Source organism: Vitis vinifera, chromosome 15 (assembly GCF_030704535.1).
Source record: "Vitis vinifera cultivar Pinot Noir 40024 chromosome 15, ASM3070453v1".
NCBI classification, from domain to species: domain Eukaryota; kingdom Viridiplantae; phylum Streptophyta; class Magnoliopsida; order Vitales; family Vitaceae; genus Vitis; species Vitis vinifera.
Genome location: NC_081819.1, coordinates 14,454,773 through 14,478,588, shown reverse-complemented (window position 1 = coordinate 14,478,588; position 23,816 = coordinate 14,454,773). Strand labels below are relative to the sequence as shown.

At 29.6% G+C, this 23,816-nt stretch overlaps 1 protein-coding gene across 1 annotated transcript; it reads left to right on the top strand.

The window, feature by feature from the left end:
* Positions 1 to 2,920: 2,920 nt before the first annotated feature.
* Positions 2,921 to 11,368, top strand: LOC100259772 (pentatricopeptide repeat-containing protein At1g02150). The gene is made up of 2 exons (XM_002270456.5): positions 2,921 to 3,388; positions 9,663 to 11,368. The coding sequence occupies exons 1-2, from the start codon at positions 3,056 to 3,058 to the stop codon at positions 10,911 to 10,913; spliced, it is 1,584 nt and encodes a 527-aa protein (XP_002270492.1). The 5' UTR covers positions 2,921 to 3,055; the 3' UTR covers positions 10,914 to 11,368.
* The last annotated feature ends 12,448 nt before the right edge of the window (positions 11,369 to 23,816 follow it).

The window sequence follows — 23,816 nt, the reverse complement described above, 5'->3', positions numbered from 1 at the left end:
TTAAAAGTAAACATAAAGATTTATGATTTATCTAATATTATGGGATAATAAATCTCAAAATAATATAGATAAAACAACTAATAATTTTGAAAATAATAAAACATATAACTATTAAAATCTAAACAACTTTAAATAATAAAATCTTATTTTATAAAAATAATTATAAGTATAGTTAATAAAATTAAAAACACTAAAATTAATAAATCTTTATATTCTTCTTATCATAATTTAATCTATCAATATTAATGATAAAAGGATGAAATATGTTTATTATGAAATATGAAATATCATAATTTAATTGTTATATATATATATATATATATATATATTATGACGTCCATGATTTGATCACTTGTCCGACCATTGAATTATGAACTGTTAACTTTTCCGGTTTAATGATTGGTCTAATTCTAAAAACATTGGTTTTGAGTATCATGGTAGAAGTAAGATCATCATGGGCAATGAGATAGGTTTGATGATCACTTATACTGGTTTTTCCTTTTTTTGTTCTTCTGATTCACCTAAATTTTTTTTTTTATCTAATTTATTAAATGTCCCCCATATCACCTACAATCTTATCAGTGTTAGTCAATTTGTTAGAGAAAATAACATGTTCTTTGAGTTTCATCCATCTCTTTGCATTACAAAAGATCTAGCAAAGGGGAACACCTTTGCTAAAAGGGAGGCTACATGAAGGGCTATATCAATTGAACCTGTTCAAGGCTTAATCATCTTCAACTAGTTCAAATCAATTTTCCTCTATCGTTTCCAAGAATCCCAAGTCTTGTCTCTTAAATCTAGAAGAATAGGGGGTTGTGTTCTTGATTCGTGTCACTCTTTTACTTCCAATCAAAATGAAAGTCACCTATTATTTTGAGTTTGTGGCATAGGAAATTAGGACACCCAACTTCCTCTATCGTCAAACAAGTCCTATCAAATTGTAACTTGAAGTTTTCAATGAATGAGAAAAATCATTTTTGTTTTGCCTATCAACTTGGGAAAAGTCACAAATTGTCATTCTCTAATTCCTTAGTTGTCCATAATGAGCTATTACAATGAATTGAATATGATCTTTGGGTTGTTGCTTCAATAACATCTAGGAATGGTTTTTGATATTATATTAGCTTTGTTGATGTTGATTCAAGGTACACTTGGTTTTTGATATTATATTAGCTTTCTCCTAAACAAGATCAAAATCCATCAAATTAACTAGGGTGGTGAATTTAGATCACTAGCTTCATTCCTATAATCAAATAGTCACTCATAGATTATCTTATCCAAATACTTCAAAACAAAATGGTATTATAAAAAGGAAACATAGGTACATCATAGAGGCTGGTTTGACCCTTCTACCTCAATCCTCTTTACCCTTCAAGTTTTGGGATAACGCTTTTGGAATTGGTGTTTACCTTATCAATAGGTTGCCGACATCAGTTCTTCATGGTTACTCTCCCTTGGAAAGGCTTTTTCACCCTAGCCCTGATTACTCTTTCTTAAAGATATTTAGTTGTCAACGTTTTCCATATAATGCTCATAAATACAATTTCATTTGGTTCCTCGTACATTTGTTGGATACAGTCACATGCATAAAGGATATAAGTGTTTAGATGAGTGTACAGTCTATATATCTAAACATGTTACATTTAATCATCAATTGTTCCTAAGTGTTCTACAACCTTTAATCATCTTAATGCTAACTTGTGGTTATCATTGTTGACCACAGTTCAGTCTACAATCCATGCTAATATCCTGCTTCAACAACTGTTCCTAAGAAGATTTTTTCTTAGGGTTTTGCGATTGATAAGAAATAAAGTTGAGAGCAAAAGGAAGAAGAAGATGAGTGTAGGAGAGAACAATGAGATGTTTTAAATACTTTTACAATTTTAAGTGGATGTATTAATAAAAATTATTATTTTTCAGTGAATATATTAATAGAGTGAATACAAAAATCAATTTGGTAGATACAAATATAATTTCTAATAAAAAGTTTAAGGGTAAAAATATTAAAGTTACATGCACAATCATGGATACATAGATGTTATTTTTTTTCAAATATTATATCATCTCGTCATTTTTAATAAAATATTTTTTAGATTTAAATAAAAATTTAATCTATAATCACCTTGTAGTAGCAAGAAAACAAATATCCATTTTTTGTAAAAAATATTTTAGTTTCAAAGGAGGCAACCCTCCTACTATAATTTGTCATCCAATCTTTACATTGTATATTAATCAAATATATATATTTTGAAAAATGGAAAGAAAAATTATTAGTGAGAAAAGATGGAATGATTTTGAAATATCTTAGAGAGAATTATTTTATATAATTAAAAATGCATTTTTATTACAATATAGTGGAGCAAAATAAACATAACTTTGCACTCTCAAAGTATAAAAATTACTTTTATTTTATTATTCTTTTTAAAATCTTTTAGAGGAAAAGGTTAATGATTCTCCTCATCCATCATTGTAAAAATATTGGCTTACGATTATTTTTTATTTATAAAAAATAAATAATAAAATAAATACGAAAAATAGGTTTAATAGTGCACTCTCAAAAGTTAGGGCTTTTTTGGTAATAATTTTGGAGAACATACTTCTAATCTTAAAAAAAGAAAAAAGAAAACACATTTAGTAATTACTTGTTTATTAGGATTGTTTAAAAAAATAATTATATAAATATATAAAATAATTAAAAATAAAAAATTGACATAAAAATTATTTTTAAAGTATATTTAAAATATTAAAAATAGATTAAAAATATTTTATATTTTTAAATAAATTTTTATTTTATCAAATATTAGAGAAAAATTTTTAAAAACTATTTTTTAGAACTGTTTTTAAAAACGGTTACTAATTATACTCCTATATTTTCTATTTCACAAATAATAATAATAATAATAATAATAGTATTATTATTATTATCCTTCGATCTAAACAGGCCTCGGTAGTAGACTTATCTTCTTCACGACATCAACCTTTTGAGGCTGTTTGATTTCAAAACCCCATTCAGAGTTGACAGGGTTCGACACTTCTCCAAAACCCATATCGAAAAATGCTTCTCCAGTTCACTATATCTCCTCCTCTGCACCAGCAGCTTTCTGGGTTTCCCAGTTTCACTCTGCCTCGAAGTGTAAACTATCGTAAACATTCAATCACTTGCTCAATTTCACAGATTCATAGCTATGGAACTGTGGACTACGAGAGGAGGCCTTTGGTGAAGTGGAACGCTGTGTATAGGAGAATCTCTCTGATGGAGAATCCTGAAATGGGTTCTGCTAGTGTGTTGAACCAGTGGGAAAATGAAGGAAAGAGGCTTACCAAGTGGGAGCTTTGTAGGGTTGTCAAAGAACTGAGGAAATTCAAGCGATTTAAGATGGCTCTTGAGGTATAGGTCATTGTTTCTGATTTATGCTTGCTGTTTTGGTACATGGGTATTTAGTCTTTTTGTTTGAAATGCTTTCAATTGTTTGGTTTGTTTTGTGCAGTTTTTTTTCTTTGTAAATTTTTTCCTGTGCAGTACACTCTTATGTTTGATTTAAGAAACCAAATTTCAGTTTCTATTTGATATTTTGCTTTATGGGCAGTTGTTATTTTTGTATGAAATGCTTTGAATTGCTTGGATTTTCTTTGTGGATTATCCACATTGGTTTCATGCAGTATAATATCATGTTTGGTGGTAAACCAAATTTCAGTTTATGTTAATTTTTTAGTTTTTGGGTGTTTGGTGCTTTTGCTAGACATTGCTATGATTGCTTACTTTACTTGAATTGTCTACTCTTGATTCAGTATATTTTTCATAGTACTTTTAACATTCAGCTGGAAATTGGATGGATAATTCAGAAATTTTATGACTTCTATTTGCGTATGTTGAATGATTGGAATATCTTGGTTGTCTAAAGTAGGTCATGGGTTCCAAATTAGGGCAAAGTTGGAACCCATCTGGAAAGGAAAAAACTATTGGTCTGTAAACCGGCTAGTTAAAAGTTACCTGTGAGCCTAGTTTCAGGTTTTGTTTTTCCATGTGGATATTTTAATGGGTTTTTAAATTACTGGTAGTAGAAATTATTGCAGTTGATATGTTGGTCTGGTAAAGTTATGAATTAATTTATAATTGATTATGTTCTGACGGATCACTCTTGAAGTAAACCTAGTGCTGGTTCAATTTTGTTTTTCCCCCTGTATTTTGATTCAGGGAATTCTGCTACTTCAAGAGAATATTTTTGAAATGATAAAGTATCTTCAGTAGGTTGGTGGATTTATTTTGTTCAGTGCTGTCTCACTTTTGGGTATGTGCCACAAATCTAGTTTTAGTTTTATGCTTCACTTTTCATGGTTTTTGATACTTGGATGGTTGTTTCCTCTTAGGAGGGTGATGAGTTTATGTGCGCTTGTTTTCTTTCTTTAAATGTAGTACAAGAAGACTGCCCATCTTCCAAAAAAAAAAAAAAAAAAAGAAAGAAAGAAAGAAAAGAAAATGGGGTCTAAGAAGGCAAGATCTGATTAAATTGTTTTTTATTTTACTTTTTGGGGGATTTTTATTTTATTTTTAAAAAATGAGGGTGAGTATGGTCCTAAAATTAGAGTCGAATTGAAGAGATGGATTTTATGTAGTCAACTCCTTGTAGTAGAAATAAGGGGTTCTATGTTATCAAATAGTTTTAATGGGTATCAAGCACTTGTTGAGGTTATAATCAGTTCCCAGGTTGTTCTTTTGGTTTGAGTAAGGTTTAGTAAAATTGTGATTTATAAATGGAATTCAGATGAATCTTCAATTACATAATTGCCTAGTTCAGGTTAACAAGATGGAATTTAGATGATACTTAACAAGATGGGATTTGGTGATAAGTGGATCAGGTGGATTAGGTGGTGTGTCTCTATTGTGAGCTTCTTGGTCCTTGTTAATGGGTCTCCTTCAGGTTTCTTTCGTAGCTTACGGGGCTTGAGGTAGGGAGATCCTCTCTCACCTTACTTATTTGTGATTTTCATGGAGGCTCTCATTTGTTTGCTGAAAAGGCCTAAGAGCGGTGGCTTTTTGTTGGGTTGGTGGGTGAATGGCAGAGGTGGGAAGGGGGTGGAGGTCTCGTATCTGTTGTTTGTTGATGACACCTTAGTTTTTTGTGAGTCTTTTCATGATCAGTTGACCTACTTGTGTTGGTTGCTTATGTGTTTCGAGACCTTTTTTAGGCTAAAGGTTAACTTGGAAAAGAGTGAGCTAATTCCAGTGGGGAGCGTGAAGAATGTTGATGAGCTGGCTAAAGAGTTTGGGTGTAAGGTTGGTGCCTTTCACTCTACTTATTTGGGTTTTCCGTTAGGTGCTAGTTTTAAGTTTGTTGCAGTTTGAGATGGTGTGAAGGAAAGGTTGCGCAGAAGACTGGCTTTATGGAAGAGGCAGTACTTGTCCTAGGGTGGGAGACTCACTCTAATTTGTAGCATCGTCTCCAACATGCCTATTTTTTTTTTGTCCTTTTTTTTTTATCCCAAAAATAGTTAGGTTGAGGCTAGAGCAAATCCAAAGAGACATTCTTTGGGGAGAAGGGGCCTTGGAGCAGAAATCTGATTTGGTTCAGTGGGCTATTATCTACTCTGATAAAAGCAAGGGAAGGTTGGGGGTGAGGTACTTGACGTCCCTTAATAAAGCTTTTTTGAGTAAGTGGAGTTGGCGTTTTGCAATGGATAGGGGACCTTTTTGGCAAAAAGTCATTAGCAAAAAATGTGGGGGAAGAGGAAGGTGGGTGGAGGTCTAGCAAAGTGAGAGATGGGTATCGGTTTGGTCTCTGGAAAGCCATAAGGAAGGATTGGGACCTTTTGGGAAGCAAAGTGACTTTCTCTGTGGGTAATGGAAGGAGGGTGAGATTCTGGTTAGACAAGTGTTGTGGAGATGAACCGCTAAGATCTTCTTTCCTTTTTCTATTTGCTTTAACCATTTCGAAGGAGGTTTGGATGACAAATGTTTGAAGCCTTTCTTCTGCTAGGGGTTGTTGGGTCCCCACTTCTCCAAGAGGCTCAATGATTGGGAGATTGATTTGGTCGAAAGGTTTTTTCTGAGATTGCAAACATGGAGGGTGAGCAGTGATAAGGAGGATAGATTGGTGTGGGCAAGGGAAAAGAGTGGAACCTTTTTTGTTGAAGCTCTATACAAGGTTTTGGTGCTAGGGGGTCCTTCAAATTTCTAAGTTGCAATTATTTGGAATTCTTGGGTGCCTCCTAAAGTGAGCTTATTTGCTTGGGAGGCTACTTGGGGTAAAGTCTTAACATTGGATCTTTTAAAAAGGAGAGGGTGGTTAGTGGCAACCAAATGCTTTCTTTGTCATGAAGAGGAAAAATCAGTTAATCACATTCTCATTCACTGTGACAAGACTCGGGTTGTTTGACACCTACTGTTTTCTTTGTTTGGCGTGTTATGGGTGCTGCCCTCTTTAGTGTGAGAGTTGCTTTCAAGTTGGCATGGGTCTTTTGTGGGTAGGAAAAGGAAAAGGCTTGGTGGGTTGCTCCTTTGTGTCTTTTGTGGATGGTCAAGAAAGAAAGGAACAATAGGGCGTTTGGTAACAAAGAGCTTTCTGATAAGGGAATTAAGCTTGCTTTTCTTTGTAATTTGTGGGCTTAGTCCAAATTGTTTATAGTTTTAGGCTCTTTCTCTATTGTAGATTTTGTGGATTGAATAGGGGCTTGTTGAGGAGTGCTGTTTTTTGTTAGGCCCTTTTTCTTTTTGATGGCGCTGTTGGCGCTCTTTATATACTCCTTGTGTACTTGGGGACACTCTTTTGGTGTTTCTTTTATAATATACATCTATTTTACCTATCAACAAAAAAAAGAAAAAAAGAAAAAAAAATGGTCAACCTGGAGACACAATGCATGTTTATAGGTCCATTTGTTTGTGCCAAATTAGATATTAACATGGAGACAATGAGTTTGCTTGTGACTATGGCAAAGAAACACAAATTCCTGTACTAGTTAATCCAAACAAGATCATGACATGTGATGAAACTTCTCCTAACGAAGAGGGAGAAAGCTACCCAACCACTGACTGATGCAGAATCATTTGAAGTTCATCCCTACAATGGTAATTGGGTTGGAGGTTTTCTCTGGAAAGGATTAGAGGTGATTAGAAATAGATGGAATAGAACTTTTTGTGGATGAGATTAAGGGTCTATTGGGGTTGTTTGGGGGGTGTTTGTAATTGGTTTAAATCATAAATAAAAGCTTTAAAGCCACAAATTGACTATTTAGCAACTTCATTAGAATAGAACTACAATCTTTCCATGATTGTGTAAAACTTCAAAATAATTAGTTCTAGGTCATGGATCTGGAAAATCTCCATCCTTAGTTCAGGCCACATAGAAAGGACTAGAGACAAAAGGTCTTGTTTAGTCTTGTTGCTGCAGTAGCATGAAGTGTTAGGCTATGGCATGAACTGTAACTCATAATTGGTAATGATACAATGGAAATTACTCCACTTTCAACAGCAGAATTATAAATGAAATAGAGACCAGAAACAGGAGAACATGAAGGAAAAAGAAAGTTGACTACAAGACTACTTCAAGTTCCATTAAATTGCTCTAAACATGCATAAAATCTGGTCCTATAAAAATTAATTCATTTTCAATGGAAAAAGGATCTTTCCAGAAGTTGGGGTTGTCTGTATGAATAAAATCTGGTCCTATCAAATGATTTTATTTCTCAAAAGAAGATGTCCTCTTCAGAAGTTCTTTATTTGAAACAAATATAATCAACCTTTACCAACCATGAGTCCTGGCTCTCTTGCAGAAAGTCTCCCAAGTCATTTGTTGTCTTGGGATTCTCCCCAAGTTGGTTGGATCAAAACGAATATAGAATCATGGATGCAGGAAGTAGATTAGTACTGCCAGAACTAGCAGGAGAAGGTGGGAAGAATCCTGCTCCCCTTCAATATAGCCAATTGACAAGGGCATGGGCACCCTATAAAATTTTACATCTTCAATGATAGTTGCAATCTTCTGTGGAAGGAGGGGGAGGGGCAGTCAACCTAGGTACACATAATTGACAAGCAAGCAGATATCTACTTCAGACCATATTGCATCACACCTCTTGCCCTGAGCAGGCATTATATCCCAATTTGGAGCCATGGTTATTAGGTCATGTACATATTTTGTTTGTTGTAACTGTTTTTTTTTTTTGTTATTTTGTTACAGCTGTTACTGAGCTCGTTATGGTACAGCTGTTACTGAGCTCTTTATATAGATTTTGTCTCTATATTTTTAATTTAGTTTTTTTGTTCAATGAGAAGGGTTTTCTCTTCTTCCATTTCCTTGCTTTCAGCTTAATAATGGTTTCAGCTTAGCCGAATGTCAACAGAAAGACAACAATCTTCCCAACTGCCATCTTCCTCAAATGGTTGCAGCCACACCAACCATCTTTTGGGTGTCTCTTTTTCTTAACAAAATGATTTTTTTTTTTTAATAAAAGGAAATATTTTCTAGACTCAAGGTAGAACTTCATTCTGCGGATTGAATTGCAACTTTTATCATTCCAACATATACCTTATGCAGAATGGTTTGAAACAAATTTCAAACATTCTTACTGGAATGGTAAAGACGAAGAGCAGTTATGCCCAACAAAATGCTTCTTTCTGTGACAGTGTTGGTTAGACCAATGTTAGTATTTAGAAGGGGAAGTGAGGGGATAGAACTAATTAAAATAGTGATGCTTAAACTTGCAATGTAATGATCAGAAACATTTTTTTTTTTATGGGGTGCATAATGAGCATAAACATGTTGTAGACCCAGCTGTCTGACCCACGGAGTCAGAGGAAATAGAAGAGTGCCCTTACAGCCTTGAAAAGTAATGCATGTTTTATATAAGAAAATAGTGTAGGATAGTAAAACCAGATCAATGAAAAGAAGAAGATAGGGTTTAAAGCTTTAAGGTCCAGGTCAATGCCATTTTGCCTGGAATTGCTTAATTTGTTGGGACCCTGATGTTTGGCCATTTAGTAGACACTGTCATGATTCTGGGTGTGGTATTTTACTATGCTAAAATTTTTGATCTTTTTTTCTGTTATTTATTTTCTTTTTATTATTATTATTTTTTATTTGAGGCATAATAATGGCCTTTATGTGTATAGTGAATGCAAGGATAATATGACATGTTTCACCTACTAGTATAAATAAGAATACATTCCATTGCTTGAGTAGCAATATCCACAAAGGGAATAAACTTTTTAATAATGATGAGCAACTGATTTATCTGATAAGGTACATAAAAATTATGTTTTGTCCTAGCAGTTGTTATTTGTTAGGATAAATCTTTTTTTCACGTTATGTGCTTGGGCTTAATGTTTTGAACTGAATGGATGCTCATGCCAATCTAGATTTTGCATCCATGAGCACCTTTGGTTGGATTAGACCTTGGAGCAACCTGATTAGTGTTTTGTTGATCATTATTGATTGTGTTAATTGTTTGCTTATGGTATAATAGATGTTTTATTCATGGATTTTGTGCTATTCTCATCTTGTGGTATTTCTATTTCAGAGTTGAACATTATCTAACATGATTTTTTAAGGTTTTTATTTTTTTATTTATTTTTATTATTTATTTATTTATTTATTTTTATTTTTATTTTTTAATCCCTTCTTGTCATTTGCCATGTTCTACTTTATATGAACTTCTCAAACATTTTGCAGGTGTATGAGTGGATGAACAACAGAGGAGAGAGGTTTAGATTATCCTCTAGTGACGCTGCTATTCAATTAGATCTAATTGCCAAAGTGTGTGGAGTTTCAAGTGCTGAAGATTACTTCTCAAGGTTGCCAGATACCTTGAAGGACAAGCGAATATATGGGGCTCTTCTGAATGCTTATGTGCAGGCAAAAATGAGAGACAAAGCCGAAATTTTAATTGAAAAACTGAGAAATAAAGGTTATGCCACAACTCCTCTCCCTTTTAACGTGATGATGACACTATACATGAACCTCAAGGAGCTTGATAAAGTCCAATCAATGATTTCAGAGATGATGAATAAAAACATACAACTAGATATTTATTCATATAATATCTGGTTATCATCTTGTGAATCCACTGAAAGGATGGAACAAGTGTTTGAGCAGATGAAACTGGAGAGAACCATTAATCCCAACTGGACTACCTTCAGCACAATGGCTACAATGTACATTAAGCTAGGGCAGTTTGAGAAAGCTGAAGAATGCTTGAAGAAGGTTGAGAGTAGAATCACTAACCGGGATCGGATGCCTTACCATTATCTCATTAGTCTATATGGCAGTACTGGTAACAAAGCAGAGGTTTATCGAGCATGGAACATTTATAAATCAAAATTTCCCAACATCCCAAATTTGGGTTACCATGCTTTGATCTCTTCTCTAGTTAGGGTGGGTGATTTGGAAGGGGCAGAAAAGATTTATGAAGAATGGCTATCAGTTAAGTCGAGTTATGATCCCAGAATAGGAAATCTTCTCTTGGGTTGTTATGTTAAAGAAGGGTTTTTGGAGAAAGCTGAGGGCTTTCTGGACCACATGATTGAGGCAGGAGGAAAGCCGAATTCAACTACATGGGAGATTCTTGCAGAGGGAAATACTGGAGTGAAGAAGATCTCTGATGCTCTATCTTGCTTCAAGAGAGCTGTTTTAGCAGAGGGATCAAATGGTTGGAAACCAAAGCCTGTTAACGTGTCTGCCTTCCTTGACCTCTGTGAGGAAGAAGCTGACACAGCAACAAAGGAAGCTTTGATGGGCTTGTTGAGGCAAATGGGATGTCTTGAAGATGAACCTTATGCTTCTCTTTTCGGTCTCCATACTGGGTCTGTCACTGGTAATGAACTGTCAAATGAGAAAGATAGAACTGGTGCGGACAAAGACATTGATGAAGATGAAGATGATGGAGCAGAGATGCTTCTAAACCAATTCCAGAGTGGCTTGTGACAACTCTTTTGCAAGCTTTATACCATTTGGTCACATTATTTGCTAGGATACAAGGTGCTGTTATATCATCATAAAGCGGGTCCTCGTCGGGTCACAAAGAAGACCTCTTATTACCTTCTCATGACAGTCATTGTATGCTGAAGTTGCTGCGTGGAATCTAGAACCTCTCTATGGTATCTCCTTCAATTTGCAGATTCATACATGAAGATCTGATCGTTAGAATATCCCATTTTCTCATGTGACTAGACTCCCATCTCTGTGTTCTCTCTGCTTGAGAGTTGAACAGATCTGTTACACAATCTTTTGTAGCCTGTGAACAATCAAATTATTCTCATCTTAGTTTTAAGGCTGGAAGAGTGTATTTTATCAGAGGTTCATGAATTGGGATTCAAATAGTGAGTTGTGTGTAGTCTTTTGTGGTATTTATTATGGTACAAGATGATCCTTCTCATCAATTACCTAGATGCCTTTCTCCTCATCCAAATTCAGCATGATGAAGTGATTCATTACTGTTTAAATTGCCAACACATCCACACTCTTGCAGTACTATAATGTTTCAATTTACTCCCTGAACTTTCTTTTTTCTTAAGTAATTTCATCTTAAATTAAGACCCAAATGTTAAATAAGTCATTCGATTAAGATTTTTTGACCAAAATGGATGAAAAATCTCATGTGATAACTACATAAACATTGGTATGATTTTTTATATAATATATTTGGATATGTTAATTTATTTACATATTTATCATATGAGTTTTTTTTTTTATTTACAACATTTTAACAAAAGACTTATTTGATATTTGTACATGGTTTAAGGTTGAAATTGTTTTTGAGAAAAGGGTGTAGGGACTAAATTGAGATATAGGGGAAGGTATGGGTATAATGCGTTATTTTACCAAAACTAATTAATTAAAGAGGTTTCTAGGGTATGGCCTCAAGGGCAAGGCTTTTGGTTGAACATGCATTCATTATAAAATATTAATCAAGCAAATACCTCCATCAAAAGTAATTTCTAAATATGAGGTAAGTAAGAATTTTTGTGGATAATTTTTTTTTTCTAGTAATGTATTGTAAAAGTAAAGAAAGTAAAGAAACAAATGGAGAGAAAAAAAAAAAAAATCAAAGAAAAAGAATTACGGAGTTATAAATTTCGAGTAACCTCACTTTTTTTTTAATAGCGTTATAATCATAATATATATAATAAATATTTTTATAATAATTATAAAGATTATATGAATATTTGAAAGGTTTAACATGAGAAATGGTGATATTTACAAATTTTTGTCTGCATTAAAATCAAGATTATGCATTTATTTTAATTTTAAAATTTTCAAGTAAATATGAAACTAGAAAATAGTACTTTACAAATAAAACCGTAATTAAATTACTTAAATGTAATAATGCAAACATGGAAAAGTTAATTGGATTGAATGGAAAGAGGATCCTTCACATAAATGGTATCATCTTTTTTCCAAGTGACCTTGTAGCTATTTAAGGCCATTTGATATTATATGCTTTGAAGCCATGAATCAATTTTGGATATTGCTCATGAAAAATGGAGATGAAGATGAAGAGAGTATGAAAAAACTGAAAGATACTTGTGATCGAGTCAATGGTTTAGCATTGGTAAGAACGACATTTAGTATCAGTTTGAATACACTTTCTATTTTTCTTTTTAAAATTAGAAACTTCTATATAAACAGAGATCATTTTGTAAAATAAGTATAGATTTTCTTATGTCTTTTAAAATTTGAGATAATAATTTTTTCTTTTTTGATATTTCACTTTTTTAAATAATTTTTTTTAAACCATTACTTTTCTAATATAAGCCTCTAAAATTCTTGTATCTTATGTAAAGGTTACTAATATTCAATAGAAGTTTTTAAATTTTTTTGTATCTTATATAAAAGTTACTATTATTTTCTAATTTTAAAAATAGAAAACGAGAAATCGGTTTTATTGGGTTTTTCATTTTTGAAATTAATCTTTCTTCTTTATATTCTCACTGAATTATTGACCATTCTTCTTAATAGGACGAAATTTCATTTGTTATTCTTTTATGGTGACTTATAAGCAACCATGAGCAAGCAGCAGAGGAGCAAAAGACATTGTTCTTCAATCTCTAGGTTTTTCTTGGGAAGTATTAGAACCCTAGTCTAATTTCAAGTAGGTATATAAAAAATAGATTTATTTTAAAGGATCACAAATTTAAAATATGAGAAATAAACTATGTTTATTGTTGCCTATCAAATTTATACATCTTTGACTAAATAGAAAATGATAAATATAAAAGTTGTATTAAGGGTGTGGTTGCCTACAAAACTTATTTTAGCATTTAATAATTATGATATTATTATTTACTAATTATCATAAATTGTTCATGAGCAGTACCACCAGATCGACAGGCATGGATTAGGCAATGACAACTGCCCAATATGAGAAGTCGGCTCCAATGATCATGTCTTTGTGGGGATCATATAACATCAAATGTTTTAGTATGATGTTCATGACTAATTGCCATCAAAATAGATCATTATATCATTTGAAGCAAAAGTGGCTATACATTTGTTTTCTTATAGTCGAATATTTTGAGCAATATTAAAATAACTAATTCTTTTCATTTTTCATAAATTTATCATAAGAAAGGATCACATTTGTAGTTAGCATTTTTTTTTTAATGAAGTGGCCCACGTGTCATTTAGTTTTATATCAATAATGGTTTAATAAATAAATGACATTTGCTAAAATTCTACTAGTCATCTTTGAGAAAATGTTAATAACTAATTGCCCACTTTGATGGAAAGTGAGATAATGAGTATATTTAAAAAATAAAATAAAAATTGCTCCACTCTCTATCCAAAAAAGAGATGTCATTTTTTTCTCTCCATCGAAAAAACATCCATCAAGCTTAAGGGGTCAAGAGAGAGAAACGCAATTTGCCCTTATATTTGATTTTTCTTCAATAAATCTCTCATGAATCAAGATATGTTTTCTCTCAAATTTCTATTGTGAAAATCATATTGGTCTACAATATTCAAGCATTATGATTTATGAAAAAGTTAAGAGTTTTTTTTTTGTTTTGTATAATGAGAATTTAATAAATTACTAATATTTGAAAATCATATTGTTATAAGATCTTCAGGAATCATGATTTATGGAAAAGTTGAGTTTTTATTGTTTTGTATTATGAGAATTTAATAAATTACTAATATTTGAAAATCATATTTATTGTTTTGTATTATGAGAATTTAATAAATTACTAATATTTGAAAATCATATTGTTATAAGATCTTCAAATATTATGATTTATGAAAAAGTTAAGAGTTTTTATTTTGCATGATGATAATTTAATAAATTACTAACATTTGGTATGAGAGCCTATAGTTTAAGAACTTATGATTTTCCTTTAAAGATAATATCTTTTTGAAAGATAAGGTTTTATTTTTGTTTTATCGTTTTATTAGATAAAATTAATTTTAAACATACAGGGACTTTTATTGTTGATGGATTATACCACATGAAGGTAAAATTGAGTATTTGAGATAGAGCACAACTCTTAGGTCACAGTGACTCATTTCACGGATAAAATTATTTAATTTACAAATAAATACTATATTTTAATTTTAGTTTTTAGCATTCTATAACATATTGATTTATTGTACAGATATATATTATATTTATTTTAACATATTGACTTACTCTTATTGGTCTTAAAAGAAGCTATTGTGCTTAGCCCTTATGTCATCATGTTTCTTAGTGTTTAGAGTTGATTTCTATGGCCTTGAAAATTTATGTTAACACCAAATAAGCAGCTTATAACATGTTATATGCATGAGTCTTTTGTTATCTCAACCCCTTAAATAAGAATTATGGGTTGAAAAGGGTTAATAGGCATTTCATGCTAGCATATATATATATATATATATATATATATATATATATATAAGAATATTGTGTTGAGTCATTAATTGGGTATGTTTCATTTTTTTTTCAAATATTGGTAATATGAAGGTCTAGTATGAATGAAATTTTATTTAATTTGAAATTCATATTATGTTTGTTTTTATTCACCAATGTGATCAGACAAAATGTCTCATGGATATCAAATTGAATAAATTCAATTACCCATAATTATGTGATACTTATGAATGGGATGGCATGATAATGTATATTTACTTTTATTATGGGTACATTGAAGTTCATTTATTATAAAATATTTAAGAATTTCCCAAAGGTTGATTAACTATTTTTATAATTTATGGACATGGTTGTGGTTAATTAGTATGCTTAATTTGATGTGTTTAACATATCCAAAGATAGCAGACATGTCATGTAGAGTGTATATAATTGCCAACTACGTGAAAATTAAAATTAAGCATTAATATGTTTATGCTATGTTTTGTTGTATCACCAAAGGAGAACTTCAATATGCATATTAATGTTTAAATGATTTTTGTTTGAATTTGAATTATGTGTTCAAGTTTATAACTCAAAGCATTAAGGTATGAGCACTTTATATTTATTGCAACATTTGTTGTTTCTCTTTATTCACAAGCTTCATCTGTTGTAATGTTTAATGGGCTTAACTTTCTTGATTGGTGTGAATAAGTCCAGGTTCATTTAGGAGTTCTAGGTCTTGATTTGGCACTCCAAACTATGAAACCAGTTGCTATTCTTGACTCTAGCAGTGATGAACAAAAGTCTTTCTATAAAGCTTGGGAAATATCAAATAGATTAAGCTAGCTAATGTTTATGCGAATGACTGTAGCAAACAACATCAAGTCCACAATTCCTAAAACTAAAAGTGCTAAGGAATATATGAAGTTTGTGGAAGAGTGCTCTCAGCTTGATTCTGTTGATATGTCACTTGCTAGGACATTAATGGGTACTTTGACCACCATTAAGTTTGATGGTTCAAATACCATGCATCAGCATGTCATTGAGATGATAAACATTATTTATATTACAATGGGATATCTATCCTAATATGTAGTAAAAACATGCAATACATTATATCGTTGATGAATAACTAGACAATAGGCTGACACATAAATTTGAGAAAAAGTTAGTGTTGCACCATTAAAACATTTGAAAAAATCTCTTAATAATATGACATTTAACTATTCATCCTCATTAGATGGATCAAAAATAGACCGTGAATCATGCTATTCCAAAGCGATATAAGTAATTATATTGCCCTTTAGTAAGTAATAGCAACATTCAACGAGTTTTGGGGCAAAATAATCCTTTTATAGAAAAAAAAAAATATAAGATCTAACCACTTTTTAAAACTTATATTCAAATTAGCCTTTTTACTGCTATATAGGAGTCATGTCATAAAAAATATAATTTTTTTTTTCAAAATTTAAGTTGAAACCATAATTGCCAACTAAGACTTCATTTTTGAAATGAAGCCGCAATTCTCAATTGAGATTTCATTTTTTAACTGAAGCCTCAATTGACAAATGAGGTTTCAGTTAATTTTTTTAACTTTAAATTTTAATTAAAAAATATTAAATTACAAATTATTGTTGAAAAAAAAAAAATACTTTAATAATAAATTATTTATATTTAAAATTAAGAATATAGTATTACTTCAGTAAAGATAAATTGATAAATATAATATAATAAATAAATATTTTATTTATCATTAAATTAATAATATTAAAATAATAAAGTTATATTTTGTAACAACTCAACATTGCATGATATAAACAAAACATGAAGCATTCTTTAAAAGAATTAACATAGTTTTTTGAAAAATGACCCACAATCAACTCTAGAATCCTAAGCTTTATAGCAAAGAGGATCTTTACTTAGATGGAGAAAATGTCTTTTTATTTTTTTATTTTTTATTTTTTTAACATGATTGGATTCATTTGTGGTTGTTGTATTTGTTCAAGGATTAAGCTTCTTAAGTGATCTTTTCACACATAAGTTTTAAAAAAAATTACATATCAACACAACAATGCTTCTTTCCACCTACTTAGAATGCAAAATATATCCCTTTTAAACCATAGTAAATCATATATTAATTTTACACCCCCATTTTAAAAGTAAAAAATTAATGAAAAGATATTAAAATTTTCATATATATATATATATATTTATTTATTTATATAATGATAAAGTTTTAATCATGTGTGCAATTAATGAAAGCTCATACGTACCTTGTACTCAAAGGAATGTCTAGGCATGTTTATGTGAAAGAAAAGTATTGATTAAGTAATTAATATGAATTCAATATATTTTAGTTCAAGATGCATAGTATTATAAAATAGAGATTGAGTACTTTTCATAAAATACTTACATGTATTGAAAATAATGCCATTTTCAATATAAATAGTTGATAAAATATTTAAGAAAGGAAATGTCACTCATGTTAATTTTTCCTTTTACCACATTAGTATATAATGTGCTTGGAGGATGTACAAGATAGTTATAGAAATGACTTAATTAATACTAGTTACAATGCACAGACAATGCATGCTGTGTATGAAAAAACTTATTATCAAAAATATTATTTTATATAAATAGAAAAAAATATGTTAAAAATCATGAATTAAAAAAAATAAGAAATAGTTAAAACTATATTTTATGTGCCTATTAAATTTAAAATATGATTGAAGATAATGTGCAAGGTGACACTTCTAGGTGTCAATCAAGAAAAAATATGATTGAAAATACTATAATTTCAATATATATTTTTATTTATTTATTTATTTATTATGGTGAGCTTACAAATAAATTGAATTTTTTAATGTTAAATAAGATATTTAATTGTGTAAAGAACAAATAAAATAAAAGTGAAATTAAAGAAGAAAATCAAAATAAAGTTAGAAGAAAAAACATTAAATTCAAAAATAAAATTTTTGAATTTCAAGCTAATCAAATATAAATATATGGGCATTAAAAAGGGAATATTTAGTGCTTAGAATATACTTTCTACTTTTTATTTTTCCATTTTCCCCTTGAAATTGAGAAAAGATTAGTCAGATAAAAGAGATGAACTTTTTATTTTTCCATTTTCCCCTTGAAATTAAGAAAAGATGAGTCAGATAAAAGAGATGAACAACAACAACAAAAATAATAATAATAAGATAGTGTTTTGAGTAGTTAAGGATCCCTTTTTGATATTTTATTAATTTAAATTTTAAAACCTCAAATCATGATTTGCTAAAAAAATAAAAAAATAAAAAATTGAAATGATTATATTTCATATCAAAATAGTGAAAGAAATTATCATAAAATATGGATATAACATTATTTTATGGATGAAATTGATCATTTTCAATTATATTACATAAATGAGTCATAGGACTAGTTAAGTAATTATAATAGGAAAAATGGTTATAAGACTTAATTAATAGAATAGTTATATACTTTTTAAAATCTAATAACAAACTATAATATTAATAAACATGTAGTCAAAAGATGATATGAATAACATTTTTTTAAAACAAAATATAGATAGAAGACATATAGATTTTTAGATGGTTTTAAATATCAAATATTTTTAAAAAAAGGTGACAATATGTGAGGTGAGTATTGTGTGAAATATATAAGTTGAGACTTATCTTTTATACTAGTAAGTTTGTATATTTGGTACTTCCATATTTGAAGATTGATGTTTAACGAATATATTTATTTTTGTTGGTTAAATTTTTTTTATCTTTATTAAACATGATGAAAAGTTTGAAATTTATGAAAAATAGTGGATTTATTTTAATTTTTAAAGTTAAAAAAATTAAATTTGTTTGATATAGATATTTTAATTATAGTAGGAGTTTTTAACTAAAGTTGTTAACAATGCTGCTTTCTATGTAAATGACAGTTGAAGAAATTACTCTAAGATGAGTGTGTAAAGTTGAAAATGGTTAGACCCTACCATAAGTCTCAAGATAAGTAAAGGTCCTCGAGATGGGTATGTTATGGGATGGCCAAAATCCCATTGTGATGGTTAGACCCCATTATAAGCCTCAAGATGAATATGCATGCGGGATGGTTAAAGCCCCATTATCAGCATCCGAGTGCTTCAAGCTCCATTGTTAGCCTTCAAACGGTTAAGTCTTAATATGAGTGTGAATGAGAGTAACATAAAATGATATAAAGATGATTAATGATGCTTTATTGACAAATAATTGCTTTTCATATGCCCTTGGTCCTAACAAGTGGTATTAGAGTTGGGTCATGGTTCGAGTTATAAGAGCTATATATTGGGGAAGGGATTGTTAGGCATGCAACAATGTAAAATAATGGCTGAAAAGATGAGATGGTTATATCCTAAGTCCTAACAAAAGTTGTGTCCATATGTTGCGGAAAAGATTGTTAGACATGCAATAATATTTTGAAAAATAACTCAGATGGATGTGTAAGAATGAAGATGGTTTGACCCCATTATAAACCTTGAGATAAGTTGAACCACATAAAGAGAATTAATTTGACCTCATTGGTAGTTATTAGTTTTCAATGAGATGACCAAGTCCTTAGTCCTAAAAAATATTGTATCTACTTGTAGGGTCCCAAATTTTCCTTTGAATTAGTTAGGAAATCATATATTTTAAGTCAAAAACTCTATTCAATGATCATGATTCTTTTAAATTTAAATAGGATTTACCAATACATGCATATATTTGAAGAGAGATCAATGCAAACAAATGTTGAATACTTCATAAATTTAGTAGATTAGATATGTATAGTTATCTTTTCTCTTTTATATTTCTAATTCAAAGTAAATATAACCTAAAATAAATTTAATGTTAAAAGTATTCTATCTCTTGCTCCCTAGTTCAAAGTAAAATCTCTCTAACATTGCCTTAATATAAAATTTATAAGTTAGGGAAAATGGGAAAAATTTGTTTTTGCTACTTAAAATAAAAAAAAAATATATGATAAATTACTAAATAGTGGATGACCAAAATTTTTTACCTTTCTTGGAATTAAATTTAATGTTTTTCAAATAACTTATTTACTAAAGACACATAAATAGTTGATTCTAAAAACTTTTAAGTACATTTAGATTTACTTTCTAAAAGTAAATTCAACATTCCATTTATTTTGATTATAAACATTAAAGGAAATGCTTTTCTTAGATCTAAATCCAAAGTATGAATTTATTTGATTCTAAATTTAAAAAAAACAAACAAAATGAAATATTAAATTGTGAACTTCAAATAATTGCTTTTCTAAGAATTAAATTCAAAATATGCATTTTTCATTCTAAAAAAATTAAAACAAATAAAATTTGAAAGTAAAGTAAGTTATGGGTTATTTTAAATTTTTAAAAATTTAAAGAAAGTACAAAAAAATTTAAAAATAATTATCCTTGTTGGAAACAAATTCAAAATATACATTTATTTTGATTCTAGAAAATTAAGGTAAATACATTTTTTTTGGTAATAAACATATCTAGTCATTTATTTTGATTCTAGAAAATTAAGGTAAATACCCTCTTTTTGGTAATAAATATAGCTAGTCATTTATTTTGATTTTAAAAGTGAAAGGAAATTCAAAATAAATTACTAAAGAAATGTTGCCACTAATAAATTTATAATTAAATATTTTAAATAAAACAGTCCTAAAATGGTAAATAGATTAGACTAGGCATAGACAATATTCTTTCCTTCATCATTTTATAGGTGATTGGATGGAATTTTTAATGCACAACTTATTTAAATCCCCTGGGGGTGGGAAAGGCCCTAATATGTTTAACTACCATAAGTAACTTTTGGGGACACTTCGAAAGTGGAGGTGAACATGAAAGTAGAAAAGAAGAGAATGAGAGAATCGAAAAGATACCTTTGATCAAATCAATGATTTAGCATGGGTAAAAACATTCACTTTTTGTTTTTTTTGTTTGTTTTTTTTGTAATTGATTCATACATCTTTGTCCATAACAATATCAAATTTATTTTATGTTATTAATTTTCAGGAGCATGGAAACATCAAAATAATATCCTTGATTGGAAACAACAAGTGGAGAAGAGAGGAAATTGTTTTTCATATTTCTAAATGTATTTCCTCTTGTTGTTCCCTACTTTTTGGGTTTCTTTGCTCAGGTAAGTTTCACAACTCTTAGATTAAATCCCACCTAGGAGAATGTGATTATGTGCAACACATTAACATGATGCATGCCCTTTCTCAAATGCATTCCCATGCATATTTTTAAAATTTTATTTATAGCTAATTTCATGATGAAAATTGTGTTCTTTTGAGTTTTCCAACATTGTTGGTTCCACAGATAGAATTTCTTCAATTGGAGATAGAGCAACAATTGGTATCAACATTAAGCTCTTAGGGAATGATACATGTTGAAAACTCCTTGACTTCAAGAAACGGAGGTACTGCACAACCAAGGAAGATGTGGTTAAGAAATTAACATTTGATAGTGGCTAGTCACAAAATATATGTTTTATGGGGGTTATGGCTAATGATAGTGGCTACCTAAAGTAAGTCATTACATGTTCTCAAACAAGCATGACTATTATATTTTATTCAAAAAAGAAAAAAAATTAAATTGTAGGTAGTTAGAGGAGCATTGTTGCGACAAAGGATGAAATGTATTTTTAAATTATGATAATAAAGATGATAGTTTGATAATGACTATAAAGGAATTATGGGAAAAAAAGATGATAGTTAACTTGAAAAAAAAATAAAAAAAATCAAAGTTCGTAGATTATAAATCAAGTTTAAGGAAAAATCATAAGTGAAAATGAATGAATTTAAATATTTTGCCTAACTTTTACACTGATTCTAATCATAAATAAGAAAAATGTATGGAAGCTAAACTATCTAAAGCATCAAGTCATTTTATTGAAAGAAACATTGAGTGAGCCTCTAAAAGTAATTCACAATTATATTTGTGACTTTAAATTTGTGTGAAACTAGAGAAAGAAAAAAAAATCCATTACTTTATTGATGATTGTGCGACATATTATATATATTTACCAAGAAGCAAAAACAAGGCCTTACAAGTGTTTAAACACTACAATAACAAGGTTGAAAATCAACTTAGAAAAAAAAATTAAAAATGGTAAAAAGTAAAGGGGGAGAATGTAAAAGACCTTTTATTGCATTTTGTTCATAACATGGTATTATTTACCAAAAAAATCATTCCTTATTCATCTCAATCAAATGGTTTTGTTGAACATAAGAACTATGTTGATAACATGGGGAAGTAATTCTTTTTGAAAATTACATTCTTAACAAAATACCACATGAAAAAAGTATAACTCACTCCATATGAATTACGGAAAGGAGGAAGACCTTCCTATGGATATTTGAAAGTATGGATTTGTTTAGTAAAGGTGGGTTCTCTTCTTCATGTGCTAGTTATTGCTATGAATACCATCTTGGTTTTTCATGCATGCAAAAATATTTATAAATGAAATTTGATACTATAATAGACAAAGAGATATTCATCAATGGAAAGAGAATATTAAGAGAGATTATCAATTCAAGATTAAAATATATAAGTAAATGTTGTCAACAATGCTGAACCGTTAAACTAGTGGTAACTTCTAGTTTTTCTAGTATTCCTAGTCTTCTCCATCTTTACTTTCACTTTCACTTCCATTAGATAGCCAAAACTTGTTCATGGGGACAAATTCACCAAGGTCTTAATGAATTTCTATGCTGATATGTTTTGTGAGGTTAACATAGAGGATAACTGATATGTTATTGAAGGTGTCACTCTCTTATTATGGTACGATAGATAATTGGTTTTTAAGTAAAAGATCTAACTACTTTCAATTGAATTTTACTTATTGATCTAAGAAAATTTTAAATATTAGTATAGAAATTATAATTTTTTTTTTAAAAATTTAAGAGTATTTTAAGTACGACTAATTTATATTAACATCAGATTATCCACAAAGTTTCAGCATACAATTAAGAAATTCTCAACAAATATTTTTAGTATGTCCATTTTTACTAGGCGGTTAATTCTTTTTTAGGTAAATATATTTTTCTTAGTGTTCTTTTATTTTTTCCCTATGTTTTTATGGGTGCTCTTTAGCATGTATTTGAGAAGAGGACCTCACAAGAAAACAGTGGAGATGCCCTTCGACATATACTATCATTTTCCACTAGTTTACAATATAAAATCCTTTTATCAATGTTAATGAAGTAGTTGTTTTGTAAAAATTAATGTTTATTATTTAATGATTTAAATTGACTTTAAGTTAAATTATTCTTAAATTGTTAACTTAAAATTTATTACTTATTTTTTCCTTTTAAGTATTAAGGTTGTTTTGTAAAACTAATTTAAAATTTATTTCAATTTATTAAATTGATAGATTTACTTCATTAGTTGTAATTGATATTTATTATTGAAAATTTTATACAATATTTATTTTTATTAATCTTAAATAATGAATTTGTTTAATAAACCTTCATACTTAAAAGTATTGTAGATTTATAAGATAACCTTAACATATTTATTATAATAAACGAGTCATAGTTTGAAGTCATGAATTTAGGGATGGCAATGGGGTGGGTTCGGGGCGGGGCGCCCCCTTGCCAACCCCGCCCTGTTTATTTAAAGCGATTCCCATCCCCGTCCCATTTAAAAAATTAAACGGGGCGAGGCGGGGCGGGCAGGTATGCTATATTCCCATACCCGCCTCATTTAACTTTTTATTTAATTTTAATTTTAATTTTTTTTAAATTACTTTTAAAAATTTTAATTATATTAAAATAAATATATTTGATAAATAATTAAATTATTATATTTTTTATAACTTATTTTATTAAAAATAATTTATTATTATTTATATATTAAAAATAATAAAATAAAAATTAAATTAAAATAAAATAAAATTTAAATTTAATTTAATTTTAATTTTAATTTTATATATAATCGGGGCGGGGCGGGGTGGGACGGAGCAATACCCGAACCCGCC